An 18417-nucleotide genomic window follows, 5' to 3' on the forward strand; every position below is an offset into this window, starting at 1 on the left:
AAACCTCCTAAATTCAAAAAGAAAAGTACGCACAAACGTGCTTTCTCCGGCCTTGCGCCTAGTATTTGGAATACTCTTCCTTCTGAGATTAGAGCCAATCCTTTCACTGTCTACTTAAAATAACAGGCCAAATTGATTTTCCTGAGTGATCATTAACTGCATCATCTTGTTCTCTTTTACAAGTTCCCATGTTGACAGATTTGACATTTATCCCAACATATCGTTCTCCAGTTCTTTTATGTTTGGTTGATAATTGTTATTTTACCCTAGGGCCCTCACCCTAGTGTTTTGTCACTTATTTTATTATGTTGTGTCGAGATCACTTTTGATTGTTTTGCCGAGGATTTGGAGGCGCACTCCTGCCGCAGTAATGTCCGCATTGCTGGCATAGCCGAGTCTACAGACACTGGACCCATGGCCAAGTATGTCGAATCAATGTTTTCGGAGATATTTAGGAGGAAATCTTTCTCTGCTACTTTTGCGGTGGAAAGCACACATCGTACACTGGGACCTCGCCCGGTGCCTGGAGCAACCCCAAGAATGATTATTGACAAACTCCTGAATTACCAGGACCGTGATGCTGCTTTCAGGCTTTCGAGGGAAAGTGGCTTCCTCACCTACCAGCGATCGAACATCAATTTTACTGGTTAATGTATATGCACCAAATGTTGACACCACTGATATTTTCCCCAAGATAGCTACTCATATTGACCGCCTAGGAGAAGATAATATAGTTATGGGTGGTGACTTTAATCTCACACTAGATCCCACTGTCGATACCACAGGACGAGGCCGCAATACAAAACCACAAGCTACACTGGGCCTTACTGATCTACTAGATTCCCAGCTACTCGCAGATCCATGGTGTACGTTACACCCCGGAACCCGCAATTATTCCTTCTACTCTGCTCCATATAGCTCGTGGTCCCGGATAGTTCATTGGTACCTCACCCCACGATTATTACTGGAAGTGCAAACGAATGGTTATCTTCCCTGCACACTATCTAATCATTCTCCTGTTCTGCTCTCGATTGATTTCCCAACAATTCCCAGGCTGCGCCTGCTGTGGAGGTTTCCTCCATCAGCTTTACTCGACTCTGTGTTCCATGCTGAAGTGGGCGATGCTATTAAGGAATATTTTTGGAACAACGAGGGAACAGCATCTTCACAGGCAATGTTGTGGGATGCTTTTAAAGCATTCATTTGCGGGTTTTGCATCTCCAAACACGTAGGGTTGCTCCATTCTATAAAATTGAGCAGCAGCTTCGGGACATTGACGAACCTGCGCTGACCTCCTCCTCCCCGGACTCCTTGCATGCCCGTGCAAAACTAATGACTGAATTTACTGATACTGCTGCCCGGGAGATTAAGTTTCTTGGCAACTATGCCCAAGCTCAAATGTATGGGGAGGGTGAGCGACCCGGCAGGATGCTAACTCGTATTCTACGACCACATTACCAGTTCGCATTTATTACACACCTAGACATGGACACAAACGTCACATTGTCGAAGGGAACAGACATCACTGCCGCTTTCCTTTCCTTTTCCACCCATTTATATAAGACACGGGAACCCCCGACAGGTCAGGCCTTACTGGACTATCTACAAGAAGTGGCCATGGTCTGGCTAGAACCAGGACAGCGAGTTTCTGACCCCCCCGATAGATGTGGTAGAAATTAAGCAGGCTATTAGTGACCTTATTGGGAGTCATGTCCCTGGAGCTGTCGGCTTAACTGGAGAATTTTATAAGGCTTATCGCCACAAATTAGCTCCAAGACTGATTGAGGTATATAACGAGGCATTGGAAACTGGGGCTCTTCCCCCAACAATGCGCGAGGCTATTATCACATTACTGCTTAAGCCTGGGAAATCACCGTGCCAATGCTCGTCCTATAGGCCATTGTTGCTCCTTAATCATGATTATAAAATTCTCGCCAAGACATTAGCTACCCGTCTATCGTTGCTTATGGATACTACCCTATGCCCTCTTCAAGCAGGGTTTGTCCCTGGCAGATCGACGACGCTTAATTGGCGAACTGTTTTCTCGGTTATAAATCAAATCGAACCCTCGCTATCTGCCGCAGCAGTCCATTTGGATGCCGAAAAGGCATTTGACTCCTTAAAATGGCCCTGTTTATATGCAGTAATGCAGAAACTGGGTATCCCTATTGGTTTTCTCAACTTAGTGCGCTTATTGTATGCTAACCCAGTTGCCCGATAGAAACTCAACGGCGAGCTCACGGCCCTATTTCCGCTAGGTAGCAGGCAAGGATGCCCACTCTCGCCTTTGTTATTTATTGTAGCCATGGACCCACTAGCGCGACAAATACAGGAAAGAAACCTCCATCGAGGCCTACAACTTAACATGGACCCACTTATCGCATCATTTTATGCCGATGATGTCATGTTATTCATGCGGCAACCAACAGAAAACCTTCCCCCACTCTTCTGTGAGGTGGTCCAATCCGGGGTAAATTCGGGATTAGTAATTAATTGATCCAAATCTGAAATCTTTCCACTTGCCCCAACAACTTCCCAGGAAGATTTTGAGGTCCCCTTACAATGGTGTTCAGAGTCCACTAAGTATTTCGGTATCTTCTTGCATTGTAATGCGGTGGAGGTCATACGCCTTAATTATGGTCCAGCTATCGACCGCCTCACAATGCAGGTGGGCAAGTGGATTAAACTCCCCCTTTCTATGACTGGCCGGATCGCTATAATAAAAATGGTGGTCCTGCCGAGGTTTGTATATTTTTTTCAAATATCCCTATTGCGTTAACTGCAAAAACTTTTCATACACTCTGATCTTTGCTCATTCGTCTCATATGGGCAGACAAGCAACTCCATATAAGCTGGAACACTTTAATTAGGCCATACGAACGTGAAGGCTTCGGGATTCCTGACTTTTATTTATATTACCTAGTGGCCCAAATCCATTTCACATATTATTGGTATCACCCAGATGCCCGAATTCAATATCTTTAACCCAACCGTTCGCAAATACACCCAATCTTGCTATCCGTTGCGATACCGCAGGGTCTATCTCCATGCCCCACTGAGATTCAAATGGTACCAACAACATGTTGAGCTTGGACTAAATTATGGCGTTACATGCAGAAGGAGGTCCTTTGGCTGATAACCCCTGGCTGTCCCCAACCACTGAGGCTCTCACCAAATGCACGTTATTAAAACACAGGCTCCATAAGATTGGTGGCTTATTTATGGACTCCCGACCACTGAGCTACTCTTTCACGGCGAGACTACATATATGGACAGCTTTCCTTAACATAGAGTTTGTGGCTCCCTGGTCAGCGCCCTGCCGGATCCCCTTGCAGAACCTGAGGAATTCCCTCCCCTAACACTTATCACCTCGTCAGATAGTGCACACTTGATCTCACGTTTATACCATTTATACATATCCCTCTGCCCGGTCACCGGTTCTAAGGTGCAAGCGGCATGGGAAGGAGATTTAGGCATCTCTATAACAGACGCTAAATGGCTTTACTGCTGCTCGCAAATGCAGTATGTTTCAAATAACCATCGCCATAAGCTTCTATATTTTAAATATTTACATAGAACATATGTGACCCCAGCATTATTAGAGAAAATGGACCCCAGCATATCCCCCACATGTGTCAGATGCACTACACCGGCAGTGGATTTTCCGCACCCTGCATGGAACTGTGCACCTATACGGGCGTACTGGGAGGAGATTTTTCACCATATCTCCCTTATGGTAGAATTTACTATAAAACCCAGACTGCTGATGGCACTCTTGGGGTACGTTCAGCCTCTCAAAAAATGTGTGAGAAGATTCACCGCTATTGCCCTACTTTTTGCTAAGTGTCAGGTATCGTTACACTGGGGAGGATCAAAAATACCCACTGTGAAGGCTTGGTTGCGGGATATGATAAACTGTGATACTATGAGCGATGTATATGCTGCATTATTACCACCCACCACTTGTCCCCGAGACATTTGGCAGCCGTTGAAGGACTATTTGAGCACGCACTCTTTGGATGGTGACTAGGCTGATCTGCGGAAATCTATACAACAGCTTTGCATAATGACACATCTGGAAGTTAGGCCAAACTCTACCCAATGCTTGATGCAGCTACTGTAGAACGGTCACTACACGCATTGCACAAATAGAAATGGTTTGAGTTATGGAAGAGAGCGCACGAAGTGTAGAATTGATTGCATGTTTGTTATCGGCTCATGTACCATGTTTGTGTTTTTCATTGAGGTATTGTTTTTCTTAAACAGATTATTGATGCACCACTGTACTGAAGTGCAATGAACTAACCTACTGAGATAAAGTTATTGTTTGTTTTTGTTTGATATGCAAAACTCAATAAAAAGATTTTTTTTAAAAGAAAAAGATGCTGTAGCCGAATAAGAAGACAGAAATACTAGATTCTCTTCATCTTTTGTACATTCTATAATTCTGTACCATATTCCTACATGTCTCAGAAAGAACGAATTTCAAAAAGCATTTTGTGCTCACTGCTAGCAAGGCATCAGCTAACTCATATTGACTTGCCTACTTGGCTCTTAACAACGAACATACAAGTTCTAACAGATCGTTCAACTGTTTATACAATTTCCAATAGTTTACAGTTCAAACAAATTCCAATAGTTCGCTCAAATGCTCTTACAAGATATTCATTCTGAACCCAGGGTTCTTCGTCGTTGTGGTTGTTTCTCTAACTTTATGAAAGTGGATCATGTGTACATTATTGAAATTTGAATGATTGGTCCCATGCACTAAGGGTTTTTCTGTTTTGAAGAATATTAATTTGGCAGTAGGTAGATAGGTTCTATCATGGTCAGGAGTGATAATCGAATAATATAAAAGGATACAGTAATTCAGTGACGCACCAGTTTTCCTTTTCCTAGTGTGAATTTGCAGCTAGATTTATTTCAGAATTGTCACAGTGTCTTGAGAAATCGGAGGTTCTGCAAAGTAAGTGTTATCTGTATTTGTTGAACATGCATCGGATGTGCTTAATTGAAATATATAATGAAGCAATACTGATAGTGGGAGATGTCTATGAACATTCATGTACATAAGAAAATACATAATGTTTGAAGGTTGTCTTGGAATTGTGAAACGTGATCATTTTTAGGTGATACCGAGAAAACTTTGTTGACTGACAATTATCCACACTAGTAGGGTAATTAGTGATTAGGGTGTACCTATTAGCACTGAGCCACATATCCAGCAATAGCTCAAAACTATTTGAGCAAAAATACAAAGATGTATGACATTCTGATTCTGCTGTCTCTTTCAATGTCTTATTACCCTGAGCATAACAGTGGAATATGCCTTCTTCCTCTCACACACTGCCCTTCCCCAGTATTTGTAACTACATATGTTGCTACTTTCTGCTCCAATCTCGCTCCACAATGTTGCATTTTTTATTTGCAGTTTATCATGTTTTCTTCACAATGTTTTTATGCAACGTAAAACGTTTAAAAAAACCAGATAAAGCTACTTTCTATCGTATTACTACCCTTCCCACATGTCTTAATCAAAAAAGTTTTGTAATTATTGTATGTTGCATATAATGTATCATTCAGCAACTGGAAATGTTTGTCAGTGTTTTATTGGCCTTTGAGGGAGAAGAATAGGTGCAAAATAAAACAAAAAACTCATGTACTCATGGGGCTGTTTACAGTGGCCCTTAGAGTATGGCTAAAGGACAAGGTTTTGTAACCTGAGTATTTTGTGCAAAACGTTCTAATCACTTTATCTAGTCCTTCATAGAACTGGGTAGGAAAGGTTGCATTTTTTTAATTTTCATATTTTGGTTTTTATTGTCATAGAGATGTGTTGACATGTATGAACCTCGTCCATTTGAAACTAGGCCGGGGCCTTCATCAGTACCAGGGTGGTGGCAGGCATCAATGGTGTGTGGTATTTACTGTTCTCCTTGTATATTGTCTGTAAAGGTTGCTATGCACATTATGTACAGCGCTCTAATACGCTTGGGTCAAGTTTGCACTATACAAAACTAAATATAAATAAATGCTAGAAATGCATATATACACTGAATGTATCCACACACCCTACCCTGCAATTCTGCTCTGCCAACCTGTAATCAGGATCTCCTTCCTACCTAGTATGTGATGCTCACATGCGTTATTTTTCCCATCAGACTTAAGATGTGTCAAGTTCATATTAGCCGATCCACTGTGGCCGTGCTTAGCACCAATAACAATAGCAGGCCCTACGGATGCACTGCCATAATAAGGCTGTCTCTACTAGCGTTCCATTAGCTGTCAGTGCAGCTCATTGCTTTTGTTTGCTCCCATCACTGCTAACAGTCACAATATTTTTTTGTATTGACTCAGGCCACTGCATGTTGTGTCACAGCACCTCAGATCCAGAAGTGCAGCTCAGTGCTGTGCCGGCTGATACATGTCATAACTCACAAAATGAGTCTATATCACTGCAGGGATGGGAGAAAAATGAAGACTTCATTAACAAATCTGATTGGCATACAGTTCATTCACCTTGGAATCACACTGAGCCAGCGACTTACCGTAAACATGCCTAAACATGCCAGCTGTTGTTCTCCTGAGGAGAGCCACTCAATATCATTCTAGCCTGTGATAGCAATACATTTGTAATTGTCATTTTCCACATTGTCTCGCTCTCCTTTGGTGTCCCATGATGGTACCTAGTTTGCATCTGCCCCCGGAGCAAGAAAGATAGAGAGCCAGGAAGAAAAAGAGATTGCGTTTGCGTGTCTGTGTGAGTGTGTATGAATATATACATGCATTTTCCCTTGCATATAAATCATTTGCACACTTTTCTTTCAAATGAACAGAGTTTTGTACACACCTGGGCACACAGATGACCACATGGCTTTGGTTTTGCTGGAGGAAAATGCAATTTTTTCTGGAGATTGTATTCTAGGAGAAGGAACAGCAGTGTTCGAGGAACTGTATGACTACATGAAGTCGTTACAAAGGTTATTGGAAATGGAGGCAGACCTAATATACCCAGGTTGGTGTTAGCTTTCTGTTACTATATATTTTATGGAGTACTGTAACGTTTGTTTAAGTTAGCACTTTAGGCTGAGGTTGTATTACTATTTATACATCCTCTAGTTTTTCTCACTTTACTGTATGATCTGCTGAGCATGGTTTTCCTAGTTTGTTCTATGATATTGGAGCTCTGCTTATTGGTCTCCCGGGGTATGGGTGATCTAATGCAGACATGGTCGCAGACCTGAGGCTGACACTAATAATAGGTACAGATTTTCCTCCAGACCACTATTCTCCTTAGCATACACTTATTGGTTAATAACAAAATGAATGAAATTATGGATCGAAAGTCTGAAGATATCTAGAATAGTGCTACAGATGGAGATGTGTGGAACATATTCACAGGGTACAATGTGCACACCGGGCTATCGTTCCAGCAGCGCATTGTAGGTCAGCACAACAATGGGAAGCAGAAATCGACAATATGCAATTAGCAAAAATCACCTGAAGACACAATGACGGGTAGAGATTTATTTAGATTAGTTGCAAGAAGTGCACATACATATGATACGTATACATACAGTGGTCTGAAGGGGTGAACCAGAGTGTTTAGATGCAAACTAGTAGACAAATCTTGTACCCACCAATGTTAGGCCTGCTAGAGCTCTCTACCGGATGTTGTGCAAGTGATTGCCACTGTGAACTCTTTAATAGTCCTGAACATACCCAACAATTCGAAGGTGTACAATGGTTGATAACACCTCAGATGGTGGCAGCAACTGTGGCCTGGGCAAACGGTGTTGGCAGATGAATGGCAAGCGTCTCCTGGGAATTGAGTCAGAGACCGTTGACAAACTAGCCATCGTTCTTAGGAAAAGGGAGGACCTCTCCAGCACTCACTGGGCAACCTGCAAGGGAAAAAGGAAAGCATCACGCCCAGATTAAAGGGAAAACATAACTCTTTACTTCTTGGTTCCTTGAGGACTCCCTTTAAGGGTAACACTGTAGTACCTCATTTTAGGGACCCACCATGAGCTTACATACCGTTGTTGGCAGAAACATGAATGTCCATCCAAAATAGTATCACGTCTTCTACGGTATTGCTGTACCCAGTAATATTGCATGTTTCTTACAGGGACAAATACTACAGATGAAACCTGACGGACTTTGTCCATGGAAAATCGACTGGAATTAGGGGTTTACAATTGCAAAGACAGTGCAGTAACACAGATTTCCTCACGTTATGCACCATTCCATAAGGGTCCCTAAGGGATCAACATATCTTCCTGTGGTGATACTGCAAACCAGTATTTCTGATCGCCCCAGTATTTGTAATACCAGGTGAGGTTTTAGCATGGGAGGTAGACCATGCTTGATGGGTGTGCTTCTTGATTCGGTAATTGACGAAGACTCACTGCCATTCATCTGTATCTGTGGCAGTATTACTCCTTCTATACAAACCCATATGGACCCTTCCACTACAGAAATATACATTACTTCATCTCGTTTTTGTTGATGTTAAAGCAAAGAACTTTGCATTTGCCTTTTTACTCCTTACTTGAGGTGTTGTGGTTTCAGCAGAGTTTACTCTGGCACTGGCAGATATTTTTTATTGAGCTAAAGTGAATTTGCCATTTCAAGTTAGGACTATGAAATGGTAAAGGTGGCACCCACTGGCTTCTTGTTTATTAATAAATAAGTATGGTAAAAAGTTAAATAATAAACGTTAAGCACAAAATATCTCTCCGACTCCATCTCAAATGTGGTACATAAATGAGGAACATGGGGAAGACTCATAAGGCCATAATAACCAGTGTTTTCTTCATATCCCATTGTTGGCTCACTGAGGACAATATGAACTGATTGACTCTCTACAATAATCTCCTGGACTCACAGGCTGGTAACCTCTTAGCAGTTGTCTTTTACCCCAAGTATTCTACACGGATGAATTCATACCTAGCAAATGAACGCTGCCCTGTGTGAGATGCTCCTGCAAACAGCTCTGTGGTATCGTGAAGAGAGATCTGCGCCATGTTGTCTGTTGACCCGGATTACTTCCAATGGAACTCATTAACTCCTCTGACATGTTTCACCTATAGTTTACAGAAAGGGGAGTTGTACAATGAAGTTATCTTAACGCACTGTGAAGGAATTCGTTTGCCTATGATAGGTAGGAGTGTAGGGAGTTACTGCTTAGTAGTAAACAGATTCCTATAAAAAGTACTTTCATAATTAAGTGTGAAATACCAAGGCTCATTCTTCCTAAAACAGGTGCTGTCATGGAATAACAGTGATATTACAATTGTCTCTTTTGCGGTCTTTAGGCTTAGGTTACAAGCTGATGGTTGAATTTTAGCAGAGGAGCTCTACTCGAAAGAACAAATAATATTTCTGAGACATGTGGAAGCATCAAGAAAAAACAAATCCGTTTTTGATCTATAAAAGCATTTATTAGTGTGTGAGGTAGTACTGCTGTGGTAGTTTTTATGAGTATTTGTTGTAGTTCTCCTATTGTCCTGCTTCATATGATCTTAAATGCCTTTGTGAATTTTTTTATGGCCCCTTACCATATAAAATTGAAGCAAAATGGGAATATTCAGGGAGTAGTTCTATATTATTAGTACAAATAGAAAGCACTGCTCTACTTTGTACATTGCAGTTAGATAGTTGGACACTTCAAGTTGTTTCACAAAAGCATTTGAGTATGTGAAGTAGTTCTTCTGTAGTACCACTTTACGCACTCGGAAATGCCTTTCTGAATCAGACCCTCAGTGTTTACCCTATTATTTAATCTATGTAAACTCTAAACTTCAGGAATCTAGTATTTTTCTATGCATCTTTTATGCTTTATCTGGGGATGGACACACAAAAAGAAGGTTCCATTTAATGATGACCAGCAGCGTTAAATTGGTGTTGTGCGGGTAATTTTACAGAAGCTGTATTTCCTTCAGTACTCTTGAGCTGCAGAGGCACATACTGAACTTTACCAAGCACCATAACCAGGGGAGCAACTAGACCCGAACTTTGGGGGGTGGGAGGAGCTAATAGGTCAACCAATGAGAGCGGGGCTAGCACTTCAAACAATGGGGCATAGCTAGTGCCAATACAATAAAATAAGGTGATAAATTGGGCATTTTAAACATATGGGTAAAACCCTAAACAATTACAACTAACACTGTTTTAGTGAATTTGATAATGTGTATTGGCTACTGACAGATCCTTAAAAGGTGAGTGACAACTAAAAAGCAGCTTCTACAGATTTCAATACAAAGAACTTTAGAACTGGTTTTCGCAGAGTTACTGCAAAACAATAACTGTTCTTGCAAGTTTGCCAAAACGTTTTGGGGTGAAATGGCAATGAGCTTATGAAATATTTTTAATTCCATTTTCAGAAAGAGGCTCCTATCTAACTGTTACCTAAGGATACATGTTCACTCTGCTCATCAGGACATTGCAATACATACTTGTTTGAGGCCACACACTCATGTGCAGGTCTCAGAATACTGACGATAGTGGGAAAATGCACCTGAGTTTGGGATATGTGACTGGCAAGTCTTGGTTTGATTCCTAATGCATCTTCCATTCCTCTTGAGAGTCAATAAGTCAGTTCCAATCAAATGATAATATTCCTTCCATTTCATTTCTCTACCAGGAATCTGCATTATTTGAAATCCAAATCTGGTAGTTCTTGTTAGCACCCAAAGGTGGGCTTTTCACATAAGAAGATGAGCTAACTGTTTTACATCCATAGTAAAAGCCACCAGGCTTAAAGAACTGTCAAAAAAACTAGTCACTTTGAAATAACTTTCCAACGAATGGGGTTCTAGCATGCACAGGATACAAATATTCCTTCACACTCTAGAACACATGGATGGTCAATATACTGCAAAGGAATTGTGCCTTTTTATAGCACATTTATAATAACAGCAACCATGCGTTCACTGTTCTGAAGCCCCCAGCACATAAGGTGTGAAATCCACTAAGATATCAACGTTGTTTTTAATGCCTACAGGGAGAATATGCATTATAAAATGCAACATTTGTTGGAGATTTCTCCAAAACATATTTGAGAATAATTACCATATTCTCTATAATGGTTGTTCTTAAATGTCTATACTTATTATAGCATGTAGGCCAGCCAGGGTAGAGAAAAGGACAAGCTTGAATGAAGCATAAGAGAGATCCAGGCAGACAAATTTGGTTACCAGTTTGTCATTTTAACCATGCAATAAGTAGTGCATAAAGTAGAGTTTTCATTGTGCAACACATTTGCATAATAATTCTGCTTTTGATAGACCCAGGCTTAGTTAGATAGAAGAATAAGGTTTCACAAGCATTCTGCAGCCAAACTGCACTAGTTTTAAAAGGCCGGACACAGCGATGCAATACCTACACAACGAGAGTGCTGGTGTACAGCCTTTGCATAGACACTAGCCCCTCCTCCCACCCAAAAAAAAACACACAACCAAACGTTAAAGTAAATTCTATGTCTGTCATCAAAATTGTGCCTACAGTTCAGTTTTCCTTGTATTTCTGTGGGATTGTTCTCTTCTTTGAAACAATCAAATTGTGCTTGACAATCCGATAACAAAGCCTTAGATGCATATGCACCGTAAATACTAGTTCTCATGGGAAAGTGTGCTACATGTATAGCAATGCTACATTTGACTCCTTTTGGGCATCATCTACAGTGACAGGGGCATTGGGTTCAGGGAGGAGGCTGCTATTGCTCAAGTTGTGGAAAATTGACCACAATTGAAGAGCCTTTATCCTCTGCCTTCTATTCTTGGGTCCAAAGTTGTTTGGCACACTTTTAAATGAGATGGTGCAGAAACCAGCCGAAAAGAGAAAAATGCCCCATCCTTTTAGGGCACCATTTTTTAACAAAGGAAGCCACTGCAAAACCTCCAGGAATCAAGATGTCCCATTCAAGGCAAAGTCTGAGGCCAGGGTATTGCCTTGTTTGACAGATTCCAGTTACAGCACAACAATCCTCCACAAAATGCCAAGTCCTGACTATAATGATTTCCACAGTAGGGGGAACGATTGTTATCCTCAATAGAGAATGTGGATAAAGGACGAGTGGGTTCTGCAAATTATAAATACTGGGTATGTCATAGCAGGTCAACCTTCAGAACATCGAATTATGGTATCAACCATACCCAGAACCCAAGCAAAAAGACAGGCCATGCTGACTGAGGTTCTAGTGCTGGATTCTAAGGTGTTGAATGCATTTGTCTGCTACACTGTGTTTAGAATGCTAACTCTACAATCCATGATCCAATTGTTATCAATAGGCCATTTTTTAGCAACACTAGACCTTCAGGAGGCATACTTTCGTGTGCCGGTCCTTCCAGGCAGACCAAAATATCTCTGGTTTGTGGAGGGATATTTACATTACTAGTACAGAGCTCTTCCATTTGGCCTGTGGTTTCCCCTACTAAACCAATTTGCTGTAGGACAATGTTTTCATCTTCAACTGAACCCTCCACCTCTCCAACTTATTTTCGATGCTTTCACAAAAACAGCTTCTTGAATTAATATCTAACGGCATGGACAGTGACAGGCTTGCTTTTTTTAGGATGATCTAGGGAAGTTGCAGCTGATAGTCAGTAGACAAGAAAGCTGTTGCCTCTTCAGTCCTATTCCGAACATTGGCTTAAAAATGGTGCCAAGCTGAGAGGTTGGAAGCAAAACCAAGTAATCAATTTCAGATTTTGAATGTTTGGATGGACAGGTTTCTACCAGGTTTGGCACCATTCACTTTGTCTGCACAATGGGCAGCAGTTACAGCCTTTAGAGAGTCAGATATTTCTAAAGTATTCCCTTGGTGTCAAAGATTCTAAAATGATTCAGGTTGAGGAAGCCTGTCGATCCTGGTCCAATTATGAATTGGGTTTTATTGTTTATTGGTGTTCTTGAAGGGTGTACAGCCAAAAACCTTTGAATCACTGGATACTGCAGCTATTTTGTGGGTATTGTCTAGTTCCAAGCGTATCCTCATGGTCGAACCGATGCTCAGAGGGGTCCACCTCTCGACAGTTTCAAGTCTGGAATATTTATACACGTAGACTTTAGGATGGTCAAGCGGGGGAAGGAAAGGATGGGGACTGCAGGGAGGGAGACCTGTGAAAACGAAAAGAGAATACAGTGATACTCTTCTACTGAAGCGAAACTACTACTCTGAATGACTATAGAAGTAATTAAAACCTCTGCAACTACCTGTAAAGGAAAAACGCTGCAACCTCATAACAGGGAGGTGAGCAGGTGATCACTCCTCAGCACCAATACTGTAACGAGGAAACAAAAGATAAGTAAGGACCTCTGTGTCTATGAGAGCTCAACACCCCCCCTAAAAGAATACAGTTCCTATCACACCTACCTTTAGTATCAGGTGGGGAAGACCAAAAAAGAGAATGGAAATCTGAGGGCAAAATCACCTACTACTGACCACCCCTGTTGAGGAAAACGCAAAGATTTGTCAAACGCTGATTAGATAATTTGTGAATAAGAATCCGCAAAGTAAATGCAAGGGAAACATGTCCTCTAATTGTCATTCATAAATTCCATCAATGAACACAAAAACGCTGGTATGGCTCTGTTTCCCTACTGGAACCATACCTATCCAATAATCGTATCTTATCACACTAGTAGGTGATGCCAGGGATAGAGAAAGTTGTCATCACTCTCCGATACCTCCTTATCTGGGTAAAAATAATGCCTGTGATTTATCTTCCCTTCATAAGCCACAGGACGTGACTCACCAACAGGGAAGAACACCAAGGAATAAGTGCCCAGCAAAAAGTACGAACATGAAGCTCATGAAAGCAGAACACACCTTACTTCCTCGCATGAACCCCTTCTGAAAGAGAACTTGCCAACGCAGGGAGATATACGTGCAAACCACGGTAAATCAGCAACTCAGCAAAGTACATCCATTAAACAAGGACCTTGATGTATATATGAAACAGTGCTTACTGCACCCTTACAGGACCAGTAACAGCCACCCAAACGCCATGGAAAACAAATAATCGGCAGCTCCGTCTGTCACTTCCACGTCTTTATCCGGGTTTCTAAACTTCACTATGGTGTGTCTGACGTCACTCTCCCAAATGCTGCTGGGAATTGGAGTTCCCAACTTAGGGGCATATCAGCAAGGCGAGGCGATAGAATTATCGCCGCTTTAGCATCCGTTTTCGAACGAAAAGCGGCGATAATTTTATCGCGCTATCAGCATGGACACGCTAACGCGTGAATCCATGCCTTAGCGCCTGTTTCCGGAACGCCCAGCTTCACATTTCTAATGAGATGCAAAGTGGGCGTTCCTCCCCAAAATAATTGGAGAAATGTCGCTAACCGACATTTCTCCAATTATCAAGCTTCAAACTAACTAGCAGAGCGATAAGAAAAGTAGCGCTAACCATGGTTATCGCTACTTTCCTTACGCCTGCTTTTCTTCTGACTTAGCCATGTAATCCAATGGGAGGTGGATTACATGGCGAAATCCACCTTGCCCTATCAGCAAGGTATCGCCGGTCGCAGTGCGATTATCGCTGGATTTCCAGTAATAATATCACTGTTTCCTAGCTAACGCATGGATTTCTATCGCTTAGGAGATAAGTGTTGCTGATAGCACGCTACCTCCACGATAGAATTCAGCGATAGCCGGCGATAATTATCTTAGCACTTAGTGCGCTTAGCGATAATTATCGCCTCGTCTTGCTGATATGCCCCTTAGTTCGTGTCGGCTCCTTCACACGGAGCCTGTCAGTGGACGCTTATGATGCGCTCTGACAGTTATCTTCGAAAGTGGCTTTCCTGGCGATTACTTCGACCAGTAGGCTATGAGGTGGTACTTAGGCCAGACCCCAAATTTAGGTCAAAGGTTCAGAAGAAATGTAATTGTCCTCAGCAGTTAATTTTCCCAGCATCGGATGAAGATTTTGAGGTTGCAGCGTACTTCCAGTGGAATTGGATAGAAAAAGGGTATTCCTGGTGTATTTAGAAGAACAAAATAATTCAGAGGTTCAAATTCTTTGTTTCTCTTACATTGGGAAGCAAACAGATAGAACAATGTTTCAAAAGAGACCCTGAGTAGCTGGGTAAAAAGAGGCAGTTTCCCAACTATATCTGCAGGATGTGAGGTTCTGAAACAGGTGCAGAGTTGCTCTGCTATCACAGTTTCCACTTCCTGGTCACAGGCAGCGGGTGTGTCATTACAATAAATATGTAGGGCAGTGACCGGTCCACCACAAATACTTTTGTCTTGCATTACAGATTAGATTTGAATCTTTTTCTTCTGGTGTTCTAATGGCTGTAATGAAGTAATTGCGTACAGTATCATATAATAAAAGTCTCCAGCATATTGGTAGTTCTGGTGCCTGGTTATCAGCTTTTGTATGTCCACAATGTGTAATAACTAGGATGAGGTGCACTGACGACGGGGTAGTGGTTTAATTACTTACTGGTAATCTTTATTACCAGTAAGTAATGGAACTGTTAGAAATGGGATTTCTGGTTGGCTAGGGCAAGCGCCTAGGGCAAGGGAGTTGCACACTAAAGATAACCCCTGCTCACCCCCTTGGTAGCTTGGCAGAGCAGTCAGGCTTATCCCAGAGGCAATTTGTAAAGCGTTTGCTCAACACACTCACACAGCAGCAACACACTAGGCACACCACAAAAGAAACTCCACACAAGGTTATATAAGAAAATAGCCTTTGTATTTTCCAATACACATTAGAATCATAATCACGCATCTACACTGTGCCAACTGGCACCAGGTAATAATTTACAGGGGATTATATACATGACAGGGCTAATCGGGCCACTGTCAGAACTATCACAAGCACAAGTAGTAAATGTTGTTGCAGCTGCCTTCCAACAGGCGGGTCAGCTGTGAAAAGTAGGCCTGGCACAACTGTGCCCCTTAAGCCCCACTAGGACTCCTAAACAAAAGTGCCCCAACATTGCAGCTGCCTGCTGGCCGGCAGGGCAGCTGTGGACACAAGCACGGGCACTAACAGTGCCTTAGGGAGCTCCGTTCACGGGGCTCCTCCAGGTGTACTTCACTCGGCACCAACCATGAGCAATGGGAGTCCCCCTACCTGGGGCTTCTACACCAAACTTGCCCACACGTTGCAGCTGCCCGCAATCAGCGGTGCAGCTCGGAAGATCAAGAACCGGCACCAACCGTGCCTCTGGAGCACCCACATGGCTCTGCGGTCAGCCCCCACTCACCGGGGATCATCCTGACACCTCCGGTCTCTTCCAATGCGCCACAACCGGCTGCCATACGCGGGGCTCTCCTCCTCACAACGGGAGCCTCGCCTGGAACTAGGCACCAAGTTGCCGGACTGGTGCTCCGGCCTCCACACTTTTCCTGTCTCTGGCCACGCCTCGGGTCAGGCTCTCTCCGCCTGACTTCCGGCCGGCACGCTCGGAATGAGTGGAGCGGGAGCCCTTCCTCCTGGGCACGTCGCAAAGCTCTCCGGCGGATTAGGCCACGCAGGCGAGGTGGGCTCCCGCCGGTCTCAGGCCACACAGAGCGAAGTCTCCATTTATCTTCTGGGGCACATCCCAGTGCGGGGTAGGCTCCTGCCTGGGTCTCTGCTTACAGCCCTCCTTCAGACCCTGCCTACAACCAGGCAGTCTGCCTGGGCTTCGTCTACGAAGGAAAACGCAGGGTAGGCTCCCGCTTTTAAGGACCCACCTGCGAGGTAGGCTCCTGCTTCCAAAGGAGCGCACAACCCGGCAGGAGATAAACAAAATGCGGGGTGGGCACCCGCTCAGAGGAGCGCACAAATGCTGAGTAAGTTGCAGCCCAGCGCTGCAGTGCTCCAGCCCTCTCCTTATCCTGGAGAGCAGGAGCTCACGAGGCTCTTAAATCCAAGACCTCCCAAGCTCCACTGGCACAAGGCTGGGCCCAGGCAGGCCAGCTCGCAGGGCCCTCCAGCAGGGAGGCAGTCCCTTGTGGCGGTTCCTCCTGGGGCCCAGCAGCAGCAAGTCCCCCCCGCCCCAAGTCACAACGAAGCACAATTCATGGGGTCACAGCCCCAGTATGTATACATCATTTTCCTTTGTTCTGCCCTTGGCACAGGGCTGGGGGAACTTGTCTCAACTGGTTCTGGGGGTTGTTGGAGCACTCTGTGTACAGTGCTCACACCCTCATTTGTCAGATGGGGGCTCGGTCCTCAGACACACCACAGGGGGGCAGAGCCAGCATTCACAGAGGCAGGCACACATCTATTCAGGGTCTGGGGACTATTCCTTACACCACTCCAAATGCAGATCCCCTATTCAGCCTAGCGCTGACTCGCCCTGCCCTCCCTGGAACCACACACACCTCACCAACCCTTGTCACTCCAGAGCCAGACATGCAATACACATCAGGCAGGCAGCCACAAAGCACACAGAAATGCCAACTTATAAAAGTGGCATTTCTAAAATAGTGATAATAAATCTGCGTACACCATTGCGCAGCATTTATCATTACTATTCTAACCATACCAAACTTGACCACGCTGCTCCTTTCATATCAGGAATTACTACTGAAACACCTATCAGGGAATCTCCAATGCATTCCTATGGGAGGGCAGCCTCACAGCAGTGAGAAACCAAAATGGCTGTTTGTCACTACCAGGACATGTCACACATTTAAGGTACATGGCCTACCTTTCACCTACAATGCACACTGCCCATAGGGCAAGCTAGGGCCTACCTTAGGGGTCACTGACATGCAGTAAAAGGGGGGTCATAGACATGGCACACACTTTAGGTATCATGTCACAGCGGCAGTAACACTGCGCGCACAAGCCCTGCAATGGCAGAAGCCTGAGACAGGTTTGAAAGGCTACTTTGGCGGGTGGCGCAATCAGCGCTGCAAGCCCACCAGTAGCATTTAATTTACCGGCCCCAGGTATCTGAGATACCACTTTACAAGGGACTGACAGGTAAATTAAATATGCCAAACAGGTGTAGACCAATCTTACCATGTTTACCACAGAAAGCACACGCACTTTACACTGGACAGTAGTGCTATAGTGCCCAGAGTTCTAGAACCACCAACACCATGTCAGAAAAAAGGCTCGGAGGAAGGCAACAAGTTCTGGGATGACCCTGCAATAAGGGCCAAGTCCAACAGGAACCAAGACCATGACCTAGTCATAGTGCTCCTCATCCCAGTGCAAACCCCACCCACCCTCCCTCCAAAGCTAATATGGCACCTACAGTTCACTTCGGTTGATAACTGCAGGTTACCATCAGGGGAGGATGTAAGTAAAAAAGCTATAAAAAAGGGTTTGGATTGGATCGCTTGTGAAAGGGGCTGGGCCACCTCTTTGTCTAATAACTGGGACGAGGAGCACTACGACTTGGTCATGAAGATTACTGCTGGGTAATGGAACCATTACTGATTTTGAAAGG

At 43.7% G+C, this 18417-nt stretch overlaps 1 protein-coding gene across 1 annotated transcript in view; it reads left to right on the forward strand.

Moving 5' to 3' along the window:
• The window catches only part of LACTB2 (lactamase beta 2), a 187047-nt gene that overhangs the window by 90399 nt on the left and 78231 nt on the right, over positions 1 to 18417 (forward strand). Inside the window, exon 4 of the mRNA XM_085605457.1 lies at positions 6837 to 7015. Coding sequence (XP_085461583.1) covers positions 6837 to 7015 — 179 coding nt within the window. The remainder of the gene's footprint in view (positions 1 to 6836; positions 7016 to 18417) is intronic.

The sequence above is a fragment of the Triturus cristatus genome, chromosome 5_1 (genome assembly GCF_964204655.1).
Source record: "Triturus cristatus chromosome 5_1, aTriCri1.1, whole genome shotgun sequence".
In the NCBI taxonomy this organism is placed as follows: domain Eukaryota; kingdom Metazoa; phylum Chordata; class Amphibia; order Caudata; family Salamandridae; genus Triturus; species Triturus cristatus.